This window comes from Sander lucioperca, chromosome 15, assembly GCF_008315115.2.
Source record: "Sander lucioperca isolate FBNREF2018 chromosome 15, SLUC_FBN_1.2, whole genome shotgun sequence".
NCBI lineage: Eukaryota > Metazoa > Chordata > Actinopteri > Perciformes > Percidae > Sander > Sander lucioperca.
Genome location: NC_050187.1, coordinates 22295712 through 22319798, shown reverse-complemented (window position 1 = coordinate 22319798; position 24087 = coordinate 22295712). Strand labels below are relative to the sequence as shown.

At 40.3% G+C, this 24087-nt stretch overlaps 1 protein-coding gene across 1 annotated transcript; it reads left to right on the top strand.

The window, feature by feature from the left end:
- The first annotated feature begins 23 nt into the window (after positions 1-23).
- Positions 24-23806, top strand: zgc:91976 (uncharacterized protein LOC492359 homolog). The gene is made up of 6 exons (XM_031306970.2): positions 24-244; positions 13464-14339; positions 15252-15369; positions 16484-16637; positions 17525-17691; positions 19132-23806. Exons 2-6 carry the CDS (start codon positions 13729-13731, stop codon positions 19306-19308), a joined length of 1227 nt encoding a protein of 408 aa, XP_031162830.1. The 5' UTR covers positions 24-244; positions 13464-13728; the 3' UTR covers positions 19309-23806.
- The last annotated feature ends 281 nt before the right edge of the window (positions 23807-24087 follow it).

Below are 24087 nucleotides of genomic sequence, written 5' to 3'. Positions count from 1 at the left end.
GTATCGCACAATTATTTTCTTTTGAGCTGCTGTAGCACAGGAATTTCCCCAGTGTGGGATTAATAAAATCAATCTTATTTTATGGGGCTTGAAGGCAACACTGGTGACGCTATGAAGGGAACTCCCAGCGTCTTCAGTCACAAACCTCCTATCCATGAAACACCGGAGAGGGATTGATACCACATTGCGGTGATAACCACCAACCAACATTTGAAGAGAAGTCCTTCAGCATTTCGACGGCAAGGTAATTTACATTACACATATTTTAGTTCACTAAGTTACTCTCTTTTTTTTCCTAGCTGTCCGCTGAGTTCTCAGCCCTGGTTGTGGTTGGCAAGTTAGCTATACTTAACACTGTGGCTCAAAATTGTGGTAAGGTAACGTTAACTGTTGGTTAATGTGTTTTGCTGTGGCACAAACTGAGTTTAACACCGTTGTATGTTACACTGCCTTGCTCTCGGTATGCACTTTTGACAGACTACCTTTCAAACGTAATATTTATCACCAAATGTAACGCTAGCTAGCGTTAACAACTACTGCTCGCTGGCCTTGTGTTGAAACATTTTATCGGATGACGACAAACCATCTCCCGGTAGCGTTAATCCCGATCCAACGTGATTGGCAGAGAAACTAACGTTAATCTCATTTCGCGCTACGTTGATTTTACCCCGAGCAAAATTTAGAGTTGGTTTATATTCAGCTAGTTACAAATAAACATTTTCAGCCACAATCATGTAGCTAACGTTTCAAGAGCCCAATGTAGGCTGTGTTTGAGCTAGCGAGCTAGCTAACGTTAGCTAAAATACTGAAGACGCCAGTTTGCCTATCTATTTTTAGGTGATCATACCTTAAGCTCTTAAGCCACACTACACAGTGGTTGCCGAGGCCCTTATGTGAATGAAAACCGTGTTTTCAGCATGATTTTAATGTAACGCTATCTCACAGGTGTGCCTAGTACAGTTGCAGTGAATCGCTATATATATTCTCAGCTGCTCTCTTTCTTTGTAAATTTTAACCTAGCCAAACATATGTTTTGCTCTGCGACTCTTGTCAGGGTTAAGACTGTATAAAATGCATTTGCCTCGTCTAAGAACAGGGCGGAACGGGTGACCTGATTCAACACAGTTTCCCACAGGATCTTGTAGACTCGTTCTTTTCAATTTTGGGAAAAATGGGAAAACTTGATCGCAGATATGTTTTGAACAGTTGTGTCTTTGAAAAAAGACATTACTGCTCAGCTAGCGGGGCATGCTGTGAATGACTGGTAAACCAAGATCCAGTAAGGCCACAATAAAACTACTTGGACAGACAGATGAGCCAGCAGACACTGATCAAGAGCGAGGTGTCTGTGTTATGAAACTAGTGATAAAGCAACTTTTCACAGGCATAAACAGTATGACTGCAGCGAGTGTCAAGGAGGCATCATGTTAAAATGAGTCAATGGGGTTTATTGTTGCCAAAGCAAAGCATGTCAGACTATCAACAATTGGAAACAATGAGTTTTCTGTAGGCACAGCTATGATTCAGTCTTGGGAAACTGTCTACCAAACATATTGACCAATAGTAGCTTAGATCATAAACCTTCTCTGGGAAAAGCGCTTTAATGTTACTGTTGTCTTTAGAGAATATGTAAACTCTATTTTTTTCTTAAAGTGATTTAAAAAAAAAAAAAATAAATAAATATGAGGGACAAACAGCCAATGTATTATATATATATATATATATATATATATATATATATATATATATATATATTTAAATTAGATTCTTAATTCAAAACTTTACAATAGAATGGAGATGATCTGCTGATGTTATATGCTCAGCAGTTTAAAGCTGCATTAGTGTATATATTTTTCTTTTAACTCTAGAGTGAACACCATAGTTAAAATGATCTTATGAAAGCCCCGTTTCTAGGCGCCAAGGCCGTATCTCTCTCCATCCAGTTGACACAAATAGACTTTATTCACTGACTTAAACACTTTATTAGGTACACCTGTACAATATAATGCTATCTAACAAAACAGCAGTGCCGTCACATTTATCTTAGCAAAGTTTAAAATGTTAAGTTTTTGGTGACATTGTCAGGTGTAAATTCAATATGTTTATTACTAAGGTCACAGTGTTGTTGTACTGAACTACATTGTATTAAGAGGTGTTTCGGATTTGTTGTCTCTCCTATTGGCAGATGTTACATGTCACTGCCAATACAAAGTCTGTTTGCCTAACAAACCATGAAGTAGATCTCTGTGGCTTCAAAACGTTGCCCCATTAAATGTGAATTAACAAAGTGTGTAGATCCCTGGTGATTGGTTACAACACAGCTTCAAATACCTAGGTAAAACACTGTGTGGGTCTGATGTTCTTAAAATGATACACATTTGGCACTTTAAATTCACTGTCTTTTCTAAGACAATTTCACATTTGCAAATGTGTGTATCTGCTCCTCTCCAGCGTACTTGAGCCTCAATACTCAAACCACAGCTAGGGTATAATGCTATTACCTGATGGCCTTGGCCTGTTTGTTATTCTAGCTTATGGTACTGTTAGTGCCAGCCAATAGCCATTGATCATTTGATTTCCTTCATAGGTTTGCCTCCAGAGAAACAATATGTAATGGCTTTAATCTTGTTTCTGTCATAATTAGAAACGCATGAAGTTTTACTGCCACTCACATGATGTCCCAGTTTCCTTTGGCCTACAACAGCCTTGGAAATATAGGCTAGTAGCACTTTTATGTAGCCTATTTTGTGTAGGACTATTTCAGAAAAGGAATATGAGATGAAATTTGAATAATCCTTGCGAGACAGAAGGGCAGTATTTAAGTAGTCTATCTCCTGGCTGGGCTTTATTTGAATAGCCTTAATGAAAGAGCCAAACTTCAAATGAAGTTGGCACAGTTGGACAATTAAAAAGGATGTGTATGTAAGGTTCTGTATACTAGATGATGCAGCTACATGCCAAATGCATGTGGACAAGGGTGGGGAGTTGAGTATTGATTAAGAATGTTAAGTACCCTGTGAAGGCCACCTTTTTTTTTTTTGCTATTGTCTAGCATGCTTACACCTGAGCTATAGCCCCCTGTCTTGACTTGTTTCTTACATCCTCCTGCATTCCACTTATGTTAATCAAGTTTCTCAGGGTGTTGGGTATAAATAATGCATATATTTCATCAGTTAGCACCCAAGTACTGTAGCCTAATTTATGTAGACCTGTTCCTGCCCTAGTTTGTACATAGTTTGGCCTATTTTTAAAGGCAAAATGCAACATGATGCTATATTGAGGATAGCTGGTGTGACTTCGGCCAATGGCAGGCCAGTGTGTCATGTTGTGCTCACAACTGTCCATAAAGATTAAACAAACTAGATTAAACAGGTTGAAATCAAATTATATAGGCTATGTACAAAGTGTGAATGCAAAAGAGACACTAACAAAGCCGGGCCAAAAAGAGTACCGCAAGAGAAGGTTGGTTTGTTTGTTTGTTTACCCTCCTTTACTTGCTGGCTCCTAGCAACTGGAAGCTCCACCTATCTCAATGTATGTCAATGATCTAATTTGTCTCATTTGTGTAGAAAAACGTTCCTATACTAATGTATAGTAGAAGAATCTTATTTCTTTTTTCCCTTCTTTTTCCTCTTGTAATAATCACAGTAGTGATTAGGAAGATAACTTGGATTAATGTCCTGTTCACTAGATTGGAAATTACACAGTTCCAGCCTACATGAACAGATGTATGACTATAGATGACTGTTCAAGATAATATACAGCATATGACGACTCTCTCTCTCAGGTTGTGGCCGTCGACCCGGCTTCACTTGCCTAACCCTTTTTTCGAGCTTGGTTTACGCTTCATGGTTAAAGAATCCAACAGTACTAAAAGTGAAACAAAAAGGATTGAATGAACCACTTGCTCATTGGAGGAGTTTTGTTTTTCATTCTTTCCTTGATAAGAGAATGAGGATTTCCTTGTAGTGTCCCATGGAGTTTTTATCAAACATGGTCATCAAAGGGATGCGACGGATGTTCTCTCCATGGAAGACTGTGCAGGTCAAAGAAACGCAGAAATCCCGGGTCAGAACTCAGTGTGATTTAGCGCTCCCAAAATACAACATATCGTTCTTAAACGTCCTAACACACAGGCAAGTGGAGAGTCGTCCGGTTATGTTGGGTTGTTTTAAATAGTATGGTTCACTTTAAGTTAAAATCCAAGAAAGACCCGAATTTTGTGAGTTGTGTGAAAGACTGTAAACCACAGCACTCATTGATGTGCTATCTCCAGCCACTTCAACTTTGCTCTCGTTCCTGGTTTTATTGACGCTTTAACATTGTAATTAAGAAGTACAATTTTTAGTGTCAGCCATTTAAAAACAGTTAGTTCAGTCTTGTTGATACAAACCCTTTACAGTTCAGGAATTTGATTAAACAAATCATGGAAATATGGGCTAAATGCTTTGCTGCACACTAATCACTCCCTGTTGACAAGTCCCTTGTGTGCTATCTCGGATATCATTTCTGATGTTTCTTGTGTGCTGGGCCTCTGGGGCTGTGAGGGCCTGACAATCCTAATAAGTGACTTATAAACTTTGCCGCAGGTGGTTTTCCCATTAGCAGATATGACCTACCAGTACAGTGGTTATTACTCAACTCCCCCCAAGACTTCTGCAGGAGCCATCCATGCTTTTATGGCCCGTTTCATCAACTTTAACGGAATTTATTTAGGGATAAATGACAAGGGGGTCCAGGCATTTAGTCCCTTGTTTGAAATTAAAAACTGACATTGCAAAGGAATTAAAATAGCTAATTGTAATGAATATATTATTCCATGGAATTTTGAATGTTAAAAAGGTGACATAAAATTGATACCACACCTTTTTTTTTTTGATAATTTTTTTTGCCATTTTAGACGTTTATTTGTACAGGACAGTTTATACATGAAAGGGGAGAGAGAGGGGGAATGACATGCAGCAAAGGGCCACAGGCCGGAGTCGAACCTGCGGCCGCTGCGCTGAGGAGCAAACCTGTAGTTGATTGTAATTTACCTTTTTAAAAGTCCATCTTGCACCGCAAGACCCATCTGCATTGGTTCTAATTAGGGCTGTCTAATTAGGGATGCGATTAAGAGCCGAGCATAATGCATTAATTTTTTTTAATCGTATTAATCGCATGCCGCCATTTATTAATTTATTTTCACTTCACTCGGCTTTGCGTCGTGCCTAACAGGCTACTATTTTGCCATACTTCCTCGTTTCGGTGCCTCATTCCGGTGCCACTGATATGTCTGCGCTTCTCTCAGATGCTCTGAAACAGACGTTACAGGCAACAGAAACATTGCTGCACATGACGCTAGTTAACACTAGACTCAACAGCAGCTAACGTTAGCCTACCGTTAGCTAGTAGCTGGATTAAACACAGTTACAATGCTGACAGCTAACGCTAAATGGTGTAAAGTGTGACTGTATTTCACTGTGTAGGATTCCGACACCGGGATGTAACAATCTGCAGCTGCTGTTGTCAGAAAAACACAGACGGTGCGTTCAATGAAACTGGTAATTTACAGCCTCGTGGTGCATTCATAGTTGTTGTTGTTAAATTCAAATGTGTGACTAAATTAAATATATAATAAACAAATACAAATCTTAAAATCAAGTTCATAAAGTCATTTTCTTTGCATTCATTTGATTCCCAATCAAGATACACTGGTAAGAATGGCTTTCCATTGTTAATATGTACTTAAAAACAGTTCTGAAATGCCAAATAATAGAATTTTAATCATGTGATAAAACATGCGATTAATTGCGATTAACTAAAGAAATTCAACGATTAATCGCGATTTAAGAAAATGTATTCGTTTGACAGCCCTAGTTCTAATATTGATTATGGTCTTGTTGAAGGCTCCAAGGCTGTTGGTTTCTATAATCTACAGTTGCATTCGACCTTAATCGTTTGCTTGTATACACAACAACAGCGTAATCAAACAGTCAACACAATCATGTGATGTCTTTGGTTTTTTTTTAATTTATTTATTTTTTTTTTTTTATGGCTTCCTATAAATTAGACATTCATATGAGTTAGAAGCAGCAGAGCACATGAAAAAGAGGAGACAGAAAAAGAGGTTTTGTTTGATTAGTAAGTTACCAAGTCAAGTTTATTTAGGTCATTAAGCGCTTGCAAGTCTTTTTAAAAATATTTTAGTTTTGCTATCTGAATGGTTAGGCCTAATAAGTGGTAAAATATAGAAGATAAAAAAATAGAAGTTTACCATGCATTAACAAAGTTGCTTAAGGTGTATAAGTGATTTTTCCCCAAGTTTTTTTTTCCCCTTCTGATTATGAACTTAATTTCTTAGAAATAGCGGGAGTCACAGCACACTATTGTATAAAGCTTGGTGTAAGTATATTAACTAGGACTGGACTACTGTGTAAGCAGGAACATGCACAGTTAATTTTTAACCATAATCCCTTCAACCAGGCTGGCCCAGTTGTGTAAATATTGGCCTTACATTGTTTACCTGTGGGTTTCTATAGTAGATATGAAGAAATACAGATGAGAGTGTGGCGTTGCAGCTATTGTCAGTTTGCCTTACAAGATAAAACCCATGTAAAGGGAAACTTCTCTTTCAAAAACTGTGTACAAAGAAGAGGAAAACACAGGGAAAGGGCAAACAAAGCATTCCTTCAAAAACTGCTTTTTTGAGAAGGAATATGATCTTTGTTGGGTTTTTATGTGACTGACATTATTTGCTGGTTGTGCAATGTCTGTTCTGTTCAAATATTTGACTATTTTCTGTATCGCATACACATATCCAGGTTAAATGTAACATGAGCTGTCAAATATGAAACGTGTCACTGAAACCATGTACAGGACTGGTCTGTTGGCCCTTGTGAATGATAGCAAATTATGCTTTCAGTTTTGTTTTTAGAGCTCCTGTACCGATACACAAGTCAGTACTGATGCTGGTTAATCGTCTAGTCCATTTAATAATGGTAAAATTCTCCAAGCCCACATTGATGTCTTCCAATTGCTTGTTTTCTTTGACCAACTGTCCAAAACCCAAAGGTAGTCCATTTCTGTCATATTGACAAAAGCAGAAAATCCTCAAATTTGAGAAGCTGGAGCCAGAGAATGTTTGGCCTTTTTGGCTGAAAAGTGAAAAATGACTGAAAGGACTGAATTATCAAAGTAATTACTTTTTTCCAGTCGATTGACTGTAATTTGAGGAGAACTCAGGATCTACTGTGGTGGTTGACGGCAACTCTCATATCATGTCAAACATGGTTGCTAAAAACAAACCTAGTGAGTGACCCGGTCAGTGTATTTGTCAAGTTTGTAGTGATGAAATGGATATCATTCTAATCTTCATGCTGTCAGCACCTTTTTGTATTCTGTTCTGTTTTTCTATCCTTTTATTTTTTTTAATTTGCTGCACCTTTTCTGGTTAAACAGTTTTTTGACGTTTGCTTATTTAAATTTTCCGTGAGGATCAACCCCATGACCAGCAGTGCGCAAATTTGCTTAAAGGATCGCTGAATTACATTTTTCATCTGGTGTGTGTGATATCTGTTCTCACATCTCATTCATGTTCACCTACAAAGACCATTCTTTTTCACCAGAAGATTTAAAAGGCCCAAAAAAAAAAAAACGGTGAAATGAATGACGGGAAACAAATGTGCAGCAATAGAGAGTGGGAGATACAACCAATAGGTGCTGGCTACCGATCATGCAGGCAGGGAGGAGAATGAAGGAAGAGGTGGAAACTAAAAGACAGAAGGTGGCGACAGGTCAGAGAAACAATTTTCCTCCCCTCTGAGGCCAATGCTGTTGAGCCAATGAAAAGAGAAGAAGGAATTTGGGAACTCTTTATTATGAAACTCAAATTCAGATCATGCATTTTAAAAAAGCTTCAAAGTGGTAGCCCAACGGGATTCTTTAGAAAAACAAACTGTAGAGTAGCTGCTATAAGCACAAGTAAATGTTTAGTTACTGCATGTCTATATGAAACTTGTAACGGAGGCAGTTCAGTGTCAACGTTGGTCTGTGTTTTCATTGCTGTGTTTTCTATCTCGACTTTCCTCTCCTCCTGAAAGGCCATTCAGAGCCATTGTGAATGAGTCATTTTCGTACCACTCTAAGCTGCCTAAAGATGGGCTACGGCTGGTGTTTATGTTTGTGTCGACTTGACATATTGTCACTCCTGGGTGGGATCTTTTTCTGGTGATGTCACATGTACTGCCTTGTGCGCAATCCATCCAACCCCCTTATCTTCCTCTCCACTTGGCCCCACCAAACCTTCAGAGGGGAAAGACTTGCCACATGAGGGGGAAGTGCAGTTGCAGTAATGTTGTATGATGGGGTTTTAAATCCCTCACTTTTTCGAATGAACACAGTTAGTTTAGCTTTTTTGCTCCCAGCGCTGTTGTCACTTTTTTACTTTGATAAAAAATTGTGTTACTCTATCAACAGTTTTCAAATCTTTGGGGGCTTTTCTGCTTGGCGACGGTGTGCATAGCAGAGAAATATCTGAAAGTAAGAGGAAGTGATGACATGAAACCCATTAAAACGTTTATCTATGCCTGTTATGCCATGTTTCAACTACACTTAATCAGCTTCAACTAGTTTGGTGTTAAATTGATTGACTTCAGATTAGTTGTGTGATAGTGTTTTTAAATATGGAAATAAAGGTGCACATATTGAGAGTCTCTCTATGCAGCCATTCATAGTGTTGCACTCTTAAAAGTGACAAATAGTTTCATGGTTTTCCTTCCCATTATAAGGTTTAGGTGCAGCACCTGAGCGGTTTTGGGCAGCACCTAAGCCAAATGAATGTTACTTTTCTCAGATCTAATGATTGTAGTTGGACTTCTTTAGCAAGTTTTGCCTTTTAAGCTTTTTGAGTGTTATTCATTTTTTATTTATCTGCTCTAGTGTTTCAACATTTTAGACACAGATATGGTGATAATAAATATCCAAAATAATGTGAAAAAGAGATGCAAAACTACCACAAAGAGATGGCAAAAACCCCAAACAACCCCAAAGAAAACCCAAATGACCAAAAAGACACAACACGACTACAAAGAGATGCAAAAACCCTCAAAAAGACAAAAACCCACAAAGAGAAAAGTTTTTATTTAATTAATTAATTTATTTTAAACATAACATTTTCTTGAGGAAAGACGCCTAACCCCTTGTCAAATACAAGGGAAACAGAGTTGTGTAAAAAATGAAAATAGTGAGCTGGAGAGAGAAGTTCAAACCCTGGCTGACCTCCTCCTCGTTTAGTTTATTTTGTGCCAATGAAACGCCAGGAAGAGGAAGACTGTAACCTAGTAAATGTAAACATGCATGTAAACTGCTGAATTTAAAAAATCCTGCTTTGCAAATGTGTCTTAAGGAAAGAAATGCACTTGTTTGTTAGACCTCAAGGATACGCTGCAATGTTTTGATGAGCATCGATGAATGTACAAGAAAACTCTACAGGGCCCGTTTTAGTAGCCTAGTGTTTGCGCCCAACAGTATCTCCACCACTGGGGTGCTCTTGGGCAAGCCCTTTAGAGATACTCCACCCAAAACTGATGCTTCACTTCCTCTAAACTAAACCAGAATTTGACTAAGTAGAAGTTTCAGTGAAGATTTAAAGTGAACAAATAATTGTATCACCTTATTTATTATTTACCTAGGTGCCTCAAGTCTATACTGTACGTGTCACTATAATAATCTACAAATCCATTAATACATCTGACCGCAGCCTGTTTTTTGTGACGAAGCAAACGACATACTTTTTACAGCCACCTTTCCAGTCTTCAGGAGGTAATCGTTGTATACTAAAAATATTCAAAGTGAAGTATTACTTTGAACTAAACTACTCAGCTGCTCACCTGCTACCTGTGTGAATATGGAGTAGGGGATTTGCTGAAAAAGAAATATGTGCTCAGCGAACCTACACTGGGTAAATAAGGATTTTAAGAAAGTTAAGTGAGGCTCAAATGATAATTGTACACCGGTTGGCTTTGGACAGGCAGGGTTCAACGCTATGATTATTTATTTATTTATTTATTTATTTATTTATTTATTTTCCGAAGAAGAGAAAGTTTGAAAAAAACGTGTCTCAAAAGCGTTAAACATTTAAAAAAGCATCAAATGTAAACAAAAACGTCTAATAAAACAGCATCAAATGATTGTGATACAATGATGCCCGAATGGGCAAGTGGGTTGTTAGATTTACTTGCCCGACATAGCGTTTTACTTGCCCCGGGCCAACGGGGAACCCTTACTGTTGAACCCTGGACAGCTGTTGTATACAGTCTATGGCCCCTAATGCTAAAAGTGCAATTGGTATTAATTCTGAATTTGGATATTGACCTGATTTTAATAATGTTCTTTGATGGTCAGGTGATAGTTACATAACAGACAAGCCTTTTGACATGAAACATGAGTTAGGCTGCGTTCATAGACATCGGAAAAACATTTTTCCGAGTGAAAACGTCATCATTCACGTCCCTTCCTGTGGGAATCTCGGGCTAGATTTTGCTAACAGAGTTTCCCAATTGGTGACGTGTTGTTGACAACTGACGTTTGATGTAGGCGACTTTTAACATTATTTACATTAGTGTGTGTGTGTGTGTGTGTGTGTGAGTGTGTTAAGTAAACATATGACATAGTAACCTCCCTGTTCCATAAGCACACACTCTAACGCTGAAAATAATCCTCCTGCGTTGTCTTTCTCTAGCGTTGTCATATTTACTAAAGTTCTGAAGGGAACCAAAAGGCTTTCAGGGTCAAAATGTTTAGGGAGTAAATCTTCAAAATCAAAATTCACAACATCATATGGCTGAAGCATTTCCGGACTTGTGCCCTCAAAGAATATTGTCCTGAAGTTTTCCATCTGTTTTACTTCTGGCAGAAACATTTTTATCAAAGCCTGCTACGTGGCCATCAGGTGTTGGTTAACCTCGGCACACACAGATTTGCTTGGGAGCAGTATGTGTTTCACACAACCTTATGTTCTTGCAAGGTCAAGCTACAGACAATGAAAAGTAATTCAGTGCATACATATTTTCTCCAGATACTTGTATTTTCTCCATGTCCAGGTCTTTGCTTGAATAAGAAAACAATAGCATCTTTCCACTACCAAAAGGCATATTCTCATGCACTTTTAGCATAGAAACTACAAAACTCATATTATTTTAACCCTCGTATCCAGAATTCTGGGAGACCACTGCATTCACAGACGTGGGTACATACAGGTTAGTTTATTAGTTTCAGGATTAGTTTGTTTTTCCCTTTTTGAGTGAGATTATTTCTTCACCGAGCATGTTGTAAGCTGATTCATAGACCAAAGGTCCTCAGCATACAGCTGACTCAGTGACTGCTAATCTCTGATCTGTCTCATATACTTTTAACAGACCGATTCAAGTGCTCTTTGTCTCTGTGTTTCTCTTTATTTCCACTCAATACTGCTCTCGTTGCACTCTTCACACTATGTTAAGGTACACAGCTGGGTTGTCACGTAGCTAAGCTGTTGCAATGAGGACTCTCCTGCTGTGCTGTTTGCATGATGCTATCCATATGTTTATTTTCACACTTGCTTTTTAGTGTTTGTATGTTACGTTAGAATCATGGGGTTATTAGGTCAATTTGTTGTCCAGACCTCGGCAGGAATAAATTGGGACGCCAAGTGTTGTAGACAAACCAGTTTATAGCCCATTTATTTGGCCCTGTTTTGCTGGCCTAAATGAACAGGCCTCTGAGCTGAGGTGAGATGAGGTACTGATGTACAGTTTGTTGTCGTGCCAACCAGCCAGGCTGCCCATGTATTTAGCTGCCACTGGCTGTAGCTGAGCTGAGCTGAGCTGAGCTGGCTGTGCTGGGGCCTGACTGCTGGCTGGTTGCCCTCTGTACAGGGGTGGGGCTGTCACAGTGCTCAGCGCTGACCTTCACTCTGATTTATGAGTTCCTTCTTGTAGTCTGGTTCCCTTCCCATCCTCCCTCTTTCCTGGTATCCATGCAGTAGATCAGGACTTGCCTCCAGCTGTAACTCGCACTCCCCCGAACACAAGCAGGGCCACCCAGTGTCCCCCGCCGACATCGCGGTCTATAAACAAACGCATGATATGCAGGAGATGTGTGAGTTCATCTCCTTGTTAATGCTAAACCTTGGCTGTTGCCTGAAACCTGAATGAGAAACGCACACTATGGAAAACAAAGTAAAGTTGAAGTTAAAAAGCAAGGATCTGTGAAAGAACTGGTAGGATAGTATTTTTTTAGGTTAGCTGTTTGTCTTGAGAGACATTACATGGTTAGTTGACTTGGTTACTCCATCAAACTGTAGAAACTATAATGTACCTGTGTTTGGCCCGGTCTGTTCTCCCCATCAAATGACTGACTAATCACCGTCTTAGTCTATTATCGTCCCATCCATTACTTTCTCTTGCTCTCAGTTCACCTTGGATCTGTTACCGCACTGTTGTCTAATACAAGTGGTTTAAACTCATTCATGTGGGTAGTTCCAAAGTACCAGTGCATATAGTTCTGCTGAAACCTGCTGATCGATTGAGTCCTCATACTGTTGCAGTTGTTGTAAAAGCTGTAGAATGATGTGAATAATAATTAATTTAATGTTTCACGTCTGTGAAATGGAGCTTAAAGGCCCTGACACACCAGGGAGGTGAGCGTCCTTCAGAATCAGAAAGGGCTTTCCTCGCCCAAGCTTGTGCGGTGTGTCCGATGTGCCACCCGTTGGCCTTTTTCCGGCCGATTCAACATGTTGACTCAGCGTAGCTGCTTTTGGTGAGAGGGATCACTCTGATTGGCTGTTCAGCTAAGCGAATTGGTGAGCAAGAAGAAAAACGGTAGTGAGGAAAGCAAGTCAAGAGGGCACACAGAAGGCGCTTCTCATTTTTCATCATTTCATCTAATCAATCCAGTACGTAGGGCTGTCAACACTTTTTACGTTTTAATGTTCCTTCTAAAAAAACACATAGGTTTGAATCTATTTTTGCACATAATGTCCATAATAGGGCAAATGTACAACGAGATACATAATTACTTGTGTAGGTACTGTATATTTATTTCAACATAAAAATGTCTTTAAAAGATCTACATGCCTACACATTACAGCACAATACAAAATAAACAAATAGAATATTGTCCCACATCGTAAAACTTAATTTAAAGATCGTAGACCTCTCCTACTCTCTCCGTCTGCACCATGGTTGGTGCTAGATATAGACTGAGTCACCTAGCAAGCAAGCTATCTAACTAGCCAGGCGGATGGCCACTAAATAAAATGTGACAACTTAATGTCTTATTCACACACTCTTGCCACAGTGTAGGAAAGCACATTGCTGTTGCCAGATGAGTGACAACTTAGTTTGGCTCAATTTATGTAACCAGTGTAGCATGAAAACACAGGTGGTGCAAGCTAGCTAACTAGCCAGCCTTATTCACAGCAATTTATTTTTCCTTAACAGGTGTGCAGTGTGTCGGGAAGAGCTGATGAGGTGAAGAAAGCCACACAAGGCCACTTCACCTACTATCTATTTGCCCTCACGCAGAGTGACCCTGCTGCCTACTTTGTCCCCACATCACTTCCAGAGGAGGCTTGGCTCCCTCTGGGTTCAAGAAACACCATGTGCCAAAACTGGAGAGGACTTACCATTGCCCCATAGAGCGCCAAACCTCTTGTGAACCTTTCCCTCTCGTCTGAGGACCCTCCTAATCCTCTACACTGCCCACATGGCCAAGATGAAGAAGGTGGCAGCATGGTCAGCAGATGATGTCTCTGACTGGCTCAGCAAAGAGGGCATGCCGGAGTACATAGATGCCCTCCGTCAGAAGGACGGTCCTGCTCTGCTCACCCTCAAGAAGGCCGATTTCCAGATGCTTCCCCTCTCGCGGGTATCGTCTGATGGCGGGCAGCAGCTGTTGGAGCGACTGGAGACGCTGCGGATAGAGACTCATATTGAGGATCACAAAAACGGGCATGCAAACGGACACGCTGGTGGGCTACCTAACAGAACTAGCAAGCCTCAGAGGAATGGCACATTGGGGATGATGGACATGGTCCGCATCACCATCCCTACAACAGAAACTATGCGCATCTCGTTCCCTGCCGAGTGGGGAAAGACGGGCATGGCGTTTGTCTATGCGGTGGTGTGCTTTGTTACCACCACTGTCGTCATTTCAGTGGTCCATGAAAGAGTACCGCCAAAGGAGCACACCCCACCACTGCCTGATAAATTCTTCGACCTGTTTGACAGGGTGGAGTGGGCCTTCTCCATCTGTGAAATTAACGGCATGCTGCTGGTGGGACTCTGGTTGATACAGTGGATTCTACTCAAGCACAGGTACAGTCTAGTGTAGTCAGACATAATATATTTTTTAGTTAGAATCTGCAGTGTTTCCTCTAGAATTACGGTGTTGAACGTCAAAAAGTAACGTTACCTGAAAACAGCGTGTAGTTTCTTTTTAGCATCTCACATCACACTTTAAGTCACTATGACCACTACTACGGTCAGAAACATTGTGCCAAAATATGAACAATAACGTCGCTGTCAACGGGCTTATCAGCTAATGTTAGCTACTGACCGTTACCTTGAAACCATCCAGCAAATAGATGGTACCGTAGGGTGCCGTTACCTGAAACCAGTGACTTAACGTCACCACTCATTTTACACATGCTGAGTGAACATTACTAGCTACGTTTTTCATGTTGGTTTTGAGCGGTATGCACCCCCGCTAACCTGGAAAAATGTTTTAAAACAGTAACATTAATACAGCGTGTCGGAGGAATACAGCGTCTCCTGCAGCGGGGAGTCAGCAGCGTTCGCTAACGTTAGCTTCTTGTCTCATCTGGGGTCTGATAAACGGTAAATTCATCAAATCCAGTGTCCACAATGCTATTTTCCAATAAACTGTAGCTGTCATATTTCACGGGACCCGCATGAGTGTGGATTTCATGTTGCGGCTTTTGTCGCCATTTGTAACTTTGCCTAAGATTGAGTGACAAGTGTACTCGCCCTGTTGTTTATTTGGTTGCCATGACTTCGTGAGTGATGACGTCCTGTCACTGTTCCAGTTGCGATGGTGCGCGGTGTACATAGCGGAAACCTTGTTGTGCATCTGCCCTATTTCTGATACTGTGGCGGCAGAAATTTTACTGTGGCGGGCCGCCGCTGTAAAATCAACATAGAGGAAACACTGATCTGATTTGCAACTAAATGAAAATGTCATTATTCATTTTCTTTTGTTTTTTCCAGGTCCATTATAGGCAGACGATTCTTTTTCATTGTGGGCACACTCTATCTGTACCGGTGTATTACAATGTACATCACCACTCTGCCTGTTCCTGGGATGCACTTCAAATGCTCTCCAAAGGTATTATAGACACACTTTTATTTCTCTCACCATTGTAGGTTTGTTGAGCATGAAAGGCTTCTTTCTTACTCAACTGCTTTTGGCACAAATGTGCTGAATGTAAAAATTCTGCAAAAAATGAAATCTCTTTTTGTAAGCTGAAAGCATCTGAGTGCTCTCTGTTGAACACTGATTGTAAGACATGTGCTTGTCCATTTTTCTGTAAGAGGAGCTTAAAGTGGTTGCTTCACTTCCTTGGAGTTCCTGTTATTGTAATATTGCAAATGCTCTACTAGGAAAACATTTTCATTTATTTTTTATTTAAAGCCAATGTGTGCAGCGTTTCTGTTGCTTTACTGACATCTTTGAAATGAAAAAAAAAATCCTGGTGAGCATAGATGATACAATAGATGCAGTCTGTATTTTCTCTATGCATCTCATAGCTTGTAAAACATTTGCATGCTTGTGGTGTTCATGAGTTTTCTTCATGCATGTGCTTCTAGAACACAAAATACCAGCAATATAGGTAGTACACACTGATCAAAACAACCACAGGTAAAGCCCTCATAGGGTACGGTTAGGAAAATGTGGGTTTAGGCAACTACAATTGCTTAGTTAGTTAGGGTTGGGGAAATGTGAGCGTTGAGGTAATCGTCATCGAATGTAATGAGCCGCGGCCTCCAGTGTTGAGGTCACATGTTCTACACCCTTCCACCACTCTCATCCTTTAGTACTGTATTTACTGTAAATACAACTTACTTTGACATGAGTATTTGCACTTTCTGCTACTTTTTATTTTAAAACTTACTTCTAATATTTTAGAGGAAATATTGGCTGAAAAAAAATCTTCTTTTTACTCCACTGAATATATACCAGATAGCTATGCAATGAGATTATGAGATTATCTCTGCAAAGTGAGGGGAATTGATGTGTTGTTAAAAAAGGTGCAGAACAATACTCAATAGTCCTCACCTATGCCATGTAGACATGTACACACCTGTCTGGATTAACTTGTGTTGTGCTGCTGCTCTTTCTCCTCTGCATCCTACTTTTACACATAATGTTTCTTTAGCAGCTACCAGTTATATTGTCAGTTATTATACTTTTATGAATTGAAGTGTTTCTTTTCTTTCAGCTTCTTGGGAATTGGGAGGCACAGGCAAGGAGAATAATGAAGATGATTGCTGGTGGGGGCCTATCCATCACAGGTTCCCACACCATGTGTGGAGATTATCTGTACAGTGGTCACACAGTCATGTTAACCCTAACGTACCTCTTCATCAAAGAGTGTAAGTTCCACTGTGTCTGTACTATAGTTTAAGTAAGAATGTACCGGAAGGTTTTTACTTTTAAAGGCACATAAGAAGCTCATTTTACTTTCTCAAAGGCTATCTTTATATTTACTAATGTGCAGCTGACCATCTTGACAACCCCAAATGCCATACTGTAGTGCACATTTCCTTCAGGTCAGTTCAGATGTCAACAAAATTATGTACTATTCAGAAATGCTGACCGGGCTGTTAAACTGTTGAAGTCAAAGAGCAAGCAGGTCGTCTCTCACAGCTATTGATTCATGAATTGGCATTAAGGCATATTTATTACAACATATGTTCAATTTCATAGCTGATATTTGAGGTTCACACACACACACTACTGTTTTAACCACCATCTGTAGCTCACTGATGAAGCGTGTCGATGCTTGGCTGTTGCAACATTTCTCTAAATTGTGTCAGGAAGTGTAGACATAAAGGAAATGTAGAGATGTTGCACTAACCACTTATGTTAGTATCAGTGTGTTAAGACCTTGCTCTGTTATATAACTACATTTTCTGTTCCTTAGCAGGCATTTCCGTTATCAAACATATATGGTTTGCACACTCACTTGGTTGACCACTAAACAGGAGGGTCAGAAGTCCGAAGCATTTTAACTGTGGGGTCAGGTTGTAGGCATTATAACTTTTCCTCATGCTTTGAGTAAACCGTTCTTTCCTCTGCTACATTGCATGCGACTGAAATGCTTTACCACCACAGCAGTGCCATCTAGTGGTGAATCGGAGAACAGTTTGGTTAATATCTGCAAAAGAGCCACGGAATTCAGCCTGTTGGGTTTGCTTTGTGTATCCGGTGTATTAACGCTGCTCGTTTTTTTTTTTTTTTTTTCATGTTTGATTGGCAGATTCCCCCAAGAGGTTCTGGTGGTACCACTGGTTTTGTTGGACATTGAGCGCTGTAGGGATTTTTTGCATCCTTCTTGCCCATGACCACTACACTGTGGATGTGGTGGTTGCATACTTTATCACTACACGCCTCTTTTGGTGGTACCACACTATGGCTAACCAGCAGGTGAGTGCAACATGTGGCACAAGTTATGTTACTCCGTTGGAATTTGAATTAAAGTGAAAGTGAAGTATGTCAAGTAAATGGGCACACAGGTTTATTAAGTGGATACCTAAGTTACATAGAGTAATGTACACAGGTAGGAGGGTCTAGGTGTAAAAACATGTCATGTGAGTTCCTGTGTTCTCAGCTGCTTGCAGAGGCCTCCTATAGATTGTTAAAGGTATACTTCACCCCCATAATGATCATTTGTATATCAATCACTCACCCCGTGTTACCTTGAATTCTTGAAGAAAACTTAGTTTTTCTCACATCTCCACTGTAAACGAAGAATCCAAAAACTGAGTAAATTCTCGATGAAGTGAAGTAAAAACTCTCACCCAACTTGTGCAGTATAATCCAAGTTGTATCCCTATTATCCAGTCATATGCTTCCCAAACGCATGTGCTTTCGCTAAAACCTCACTATTTAAAACAATTTAGGGCGTACTCACACTTTACCCAGTTAAACCGGGTCTGAGTACGATTGACCCCAAAGAGGTGGGCCAGGGTATCCTGACAAGCCAGGGAACTCACCATTGGCAGGGCTCAACCCGAGGGGCGGGATAAACGGTTGTCTTTCAAATTCCCTCTGCACGCAATAGGATAGCGCTACAACCAACCAGAGCAACGCTAGTTGATAGATTAAAGGGCAAAACTCTGAATACATCTTCCTTTTTTAAGAATGACTTCAGTGCCGTTCTTTGTTCTTTTCTCAAAGAAAAGCTCAAGTCCAAGTCTTCGAGAGTCGCAGCCAAAGCCGATTCGAAAGACCGCTGTTCACCAGCAGCAGCAGCCATCATCTTTGTTTTCAAGTAGCAGGGAATTCACGCGGAACCGTCGCAACTCTGCCGTTATTTTGTTAAGCCCGCCCACCGACTCTATACACGATGTGATTGGCCTGACTAGAGTTTTGTTTTTCCAGCTCGCAAGCCAACGGAGAGTTGCTAGACGACCCTGGCTGCAAATTACATTTGCTGCCGCTAGGGTGTGTCTAGATTTCTAGGCTAGGGCCAGGGCACATTAGGTTGGACTCGGCCACGGTACGCATCAGTGTTATCGCTAAACGTGCCCGGGTCTGGTTCTTACCTTACAGATGAACTGGAATTGTAGTCGGCGAGTCCTGCAATGTAATGACTTAAGCGTGCTCTGGCCCTGAATGTTTTATTGCAGTGTGATTGTAGGCCAGCGGGGGAGTCAGGTGGGGGGCAGTCGTGGCACAGTTCAAGGCAACTGGGCCAAATGTGAGTACGCCCTTAGGATAAAAAAGGACAGATGACACAATGTGAAATGACAGTTTCTGAATAATACAAAATAAATTGCTTAAAGCAAAAAGGAACTATTAAGGACATTTGCGTTTAATATTTAATGTTCATTATTATTAATTACTATTGTCTTTTTGTTTCAGTCGCTGAAGGAGACGTCACAGGGTAACCCGTTCTCGCGGGTTTGGTGGTACAGACTGTTCAAATACTTTGAAGAGAACGTCAACGGCACGGTCCCTCGTAACTATCAGCTGCCGTTGTCATGGCGATCGTGGCAGTGGAACCGCGGTGTGAAGTACAGCAAACTGGAAATCCAGTGAGGACTAGGACTATGACTTCCATAAGTGCTGTTTTTACCCATGGAACATGGCACTGTTAAATGTAGCGCTGTCCTTTCACCTCTAGTAACAGACACATCCCTGTCCAAATTGGTAGCACTGTGACCCACCTATTATTTTTTTTTTGTGTGTGTGTGTCTGTATATATATCTCATTTTGTTTCTCTTTTCCTCTTTCTCTTCTGGTAGATTTTGCCAACATAGAGCACTAATTTATGTTTTGTGTCTTTTCCTCTTCGTGGGCCACAACAGTTTATGAAGCATTTCGACAAACTAAAACTCTAAAACTTTTTGGCCACAAGGACTCTAATACTTTTTTTTTCCCTCTCTGCACAAAACCATAAGTAATGTCCTCATGTTCTTACAAGATTTTTAGTGCAAACAATGTTAATCAAATGCTCATTTGATAACCAAAATTCCATAAGTATTTCTTTTCTTTTTCTTTTTTTTTTTTATAGCAAATTACTTTTTTTAAACTGTCCTTGCTAAAATGAGTCAAAGGTGCAAAAAATATTTTTAAGTATGTCAAACTTTATTTTTCAAAAACTAATGATGTCCAACAAAATATTTTTAGATTTTTACCTTTTTCAACATGAATAAGCATAAGAATCAAATGTGGTATAACATTATTTCAGTGCCTTTCTTAGCTTGATTGTAAAACAGTTCAAGTACTATGTGTCTTGTGTCTCTCTGCTGCGGGTGTGACCACGCTGTGGTACGGGGTGGTACATAGTTAACAGTCTCGTTCCCATGAATGTAAAAACAACTACGCCAGCCTTACCAGAAAATTGGTTCTCCAAAAATGAAGTGCAGTGAAATGTCCTGTTTATTTATTAATGCTTTATGATGTCAGTTTGTGCTTAGTTTGTTAATGCTGTTCTAATAGAAAATAATGACTGTTAATTGTATTTTTTTTTTAAATTTCTGTAATATTTTTACCAATCGGTCTTTTACCAACACAAGTCATGTTCATAGCCCGATCACTGACCCTCAGTTGTCTGCTAGTTTTACTTTCCACGTCTACATTATCTGCATCTTAAATCACTGCCTGATTGGAAATTGGAGAAGACGTGTCTAATACCACTTTCACTTCGTGGGCTCAACCAGGGTTGACTTGTGTTTTAAAAGGGTTATCCCACGTTGACATGTTTGGACATGGGCCGATTTCAGTGTAAACTGCACACGACCAGTGTTGCTAACAATCCGGGCGGTACAAATTGTAGTTGGTTGTCAGTCATCTCATCTGATCAGTCCAATGCAAATAGGGCTGTCAAAACTGGCTAAAAATGGTGTTCAAATTTTCCTTCTAAAAACAGGGTTGAACAGGGGTTGATGCATAGACTGTAGAAATAAAGCCAAAACCTCTTGTGGCTGACTGCAGTATAGCTCATAAATCCCACCACCTCAGTGTTAGCAGATGGGACATGGGCCAAGCTAAACAAATGTAAATACACATCAAATACATTTTTCCTAAAGATAGTTTCTCTCATTTTAGGTAGTTCTTATCACGCTGATATTTGACTGTTTGTTTAAGTGTTAATTTTCCTGCATCAGGTGACAGACGGGAGTTGTAATTCCACTGTTTGGCCACTATGTTTCTTATGCATATCCTGGGGGCCTGCTGTACCCCTTTTGATTGTATAATAAAACCTGGATACAGCATTCGAGGCGGAGCCCTGTTAATTATTATGAGAGTTGCGCATGGAGTCTTCATGGAGCGAAAAAATACCCAGATCTTGCTGCTTCCGCACTGCGGAATGGCCCATAGAGCAGGCGCACTAGAGACCTCTGCCAGCTGAGCCAGCGACTTCCAGTTTAGCTCTCTGTTAAATTGAATGGGGATTAAATGATTTAATTGTGCGGCTCTTCTAGACTTTCCAAATGTTATCAGACCGAATTAATCAAATTCTGATAGTGAAAGGAGTCATTTCGCTGGGGTTGTGTGACGCTCAAAACATTTTATTTCCTGATTTACAGATGTCTCTTTCGCCATGTAAGTCAATGATGCCAGAGGGCATCACGTTACGGTCCAGGAGTTGCAATTCCACTGTTGAGCCGCTATGTTCAATTTGCTTCAAAGCCCGGGGCACTTCCTGTGGGCCTGCCATAATTTTTGTATAGTGGGAGGAAGTAGAGATGCGTCGTCCATCTTTATACAGTCTATGGATTCAACCTATTCGAACATCTATTTTTGCAAATTATGTCTGTAACAGGGCAAACGTATGAGATACATAACTACCTGTGTAGGTATATTTATTTCAACATAAACACAAACCTGCTTAATCAGCTAATATAATAATGGCCTATACCATAACACTTAGACTGTAGACCTCTCTCCCTCTGCACCGTGGTTGGTGCTAGACTGAGAACTGAGCCCCCTTGCATGCCCCTAGCAAGCAAACAAGCCAGCCAGCTGTCTGGCCACTAAATTGATCAAATGTAATCACTTGTTTCATTCACACACTCTTGTCACAGCATAGAAAAGAACGTTGCTATCGCCAGATGAGTGACAATTTAGTTTGGCTAATTTTCTTTAACCAGCATAGCATGAAGGCATGTTGAGTGGAATTAGCAAACTAGCTAACTTGCCAGCCGGCCGCAGCTGGATGCTCGGTCCCTCTGCTCAATGGTGTTGCAGTTGATATAAGCTCCCTCTGAAAACCCAGCTTTAGAATGTAAACCTATGAAAAGAAGTGTTTAGTATAATTCTCTCATCCACAGCATCGCCACGCTCTCTTCCCGGTCGCCCGAGACACAGGTCTGCAGCTGGCAGTTCAGTGTGGCTGCTGGCTGGCGCGAATCTCTTTTACAAGATGAGTCTGCAAGCCGACAGCAAAGGCTAACTTTACTCTTATTGTTATGAAACTTCGTCCTAAAATGGTCGTCTAACTAGCCTACTTCCCTTCTTTACTGCTACTGTTGAGTGTTTGATGGTCATGTGCTTTAGAACGTAATCGCTGTGAAACAATCATAAAATAAGCTTTAATTTTTCTCATTCACAGCTCTCTCTCTCTCTCTCTCTCTCTGTCTCTGTGTCTCTGTCTGCTCGCCCGAGCTCGCACCACACGTCTCTGCAGCACACATTTCAAACTGCAGGCCTACTGTACAATAAGGAATTCAAGTACAAAACACCAGTCCTGGTGGTGTGCAGCATGGACTGTATGTGACGTTGGCTTTTCACTGAATATGTGAACGTAAAACCCCCCCGCCCATTTCCAGCACGTGAGGTGGACCTAAATTGTCGTGACCAAGGATAAACCTGTGTTAACTGGCTTGGTTTGAATTGACAAAATAAGGGTTGAACATGGGTCAGATAACCCTGGTCCTTGGTGTGAAAGAGGTATAAGGTGCAGAGTTAAGTTATTCTGGACGTGGAAATGTCATCTTCTGCTCAGGAAATAACAAGACCCTCCCTTTTTCCCCACATTGAGTCCCATTTTGAAATCAGAATTATCCTCATTACTGTCTGGTCTTGTAACCTTTGTGGTGGTAACGAGAGCTAGAGGAAAATGTTCAATGTCAACCCGTGTGTTGAGTTTAGGGAATGTCAAAGTTGTGAAAACAGAACCTTCAGGTAAAGTTTCTGAGCATGTCTGTAATAAATCTGTATGTGTACTTTGTGTAGTTTGTCTCGTACTAAAACAAGCTGCTACCTTCCAGTTTGAAGACTGCGTATCTTCTGTATTGCCTCCTTAAGTGCAATGCCTAAACTAGAAGTAACTCAACATGGAACTTGTGTGGGGAAGAAGCTGAAGCATGATGCACAGAGCTGGTGATATATTTGACCATACGTATGTGTGCAGGATAACATTGATTTCCATGAATGTGAATATGCTTCCTTATTGATAATCCTAATGATGTACATGTTTGTTTTTTTTGCTTTTCTTTGTGTAACTATGACTGTATTAAGTATTGCACAACTCATCTATAGGGAAAGATTTTGTGAATTCAAACTGATTATCTTTGAAGAGAAACTGCACTAAGCTTTAGATTATACAAATCCCAAATACATAATGATGATGTGATTGATTTCTTTAAACATTGTCCAAAGGACAGGGTGAGAAAATGACATTATTTTCAACTCGTGAAGCGAATACCTTTCATTGGCAACAAGAGTCTTAATGTTTGAGACAAATGAGAGTCCAGGCTTGCCCTCCTCCCTGTCCAATCAGTTTTACTTTAGAGAACAGTTTCTCAGTTTTTAAGAGCACAGCAGGTTCCTCACATTTGTCCATAATTTGATATGAGATAATGTTTGAAGTAACGGTCCAAACATGGCTCTCTAATAATGAGGATGAAGATTGTAGTTTAGGTTTGTCTTCCAGTTTGCCAATCGAGTTGGATTTTCTTTTAACGTTTCTTATCCTGTATGTTCCTCTGTAAACTTCTCACCCGCATTGTCTCTTTTCTCAGATGTTTGTAAGATATGATACAGGATTGTACTTGGGACGCTTTTGAATAAAACCTTTTACTAAAATGTATTTGATTCATTGTTGGTATCTTTAGTGTGCCAAAAGATGACATCATGGCAGACCCACTAACAGCCAGCAGATGGACACATTGAGTTGCATAAGTAAGACAGAGGGGGATGGCCTCTCCTAAAATGTGTTTTTGCTTCCTGTTTGTATTTGTGCTCTCCACCTACTGCAAGTATGTTTGACAGTTACTTGCTCCATTACTTTTGCTCATTCTGGGCCTTTTAGCTAGTATTTCAAATATATCACACTTGTTTCTACATAAGTCTTCTTGTACTCTTATTCCC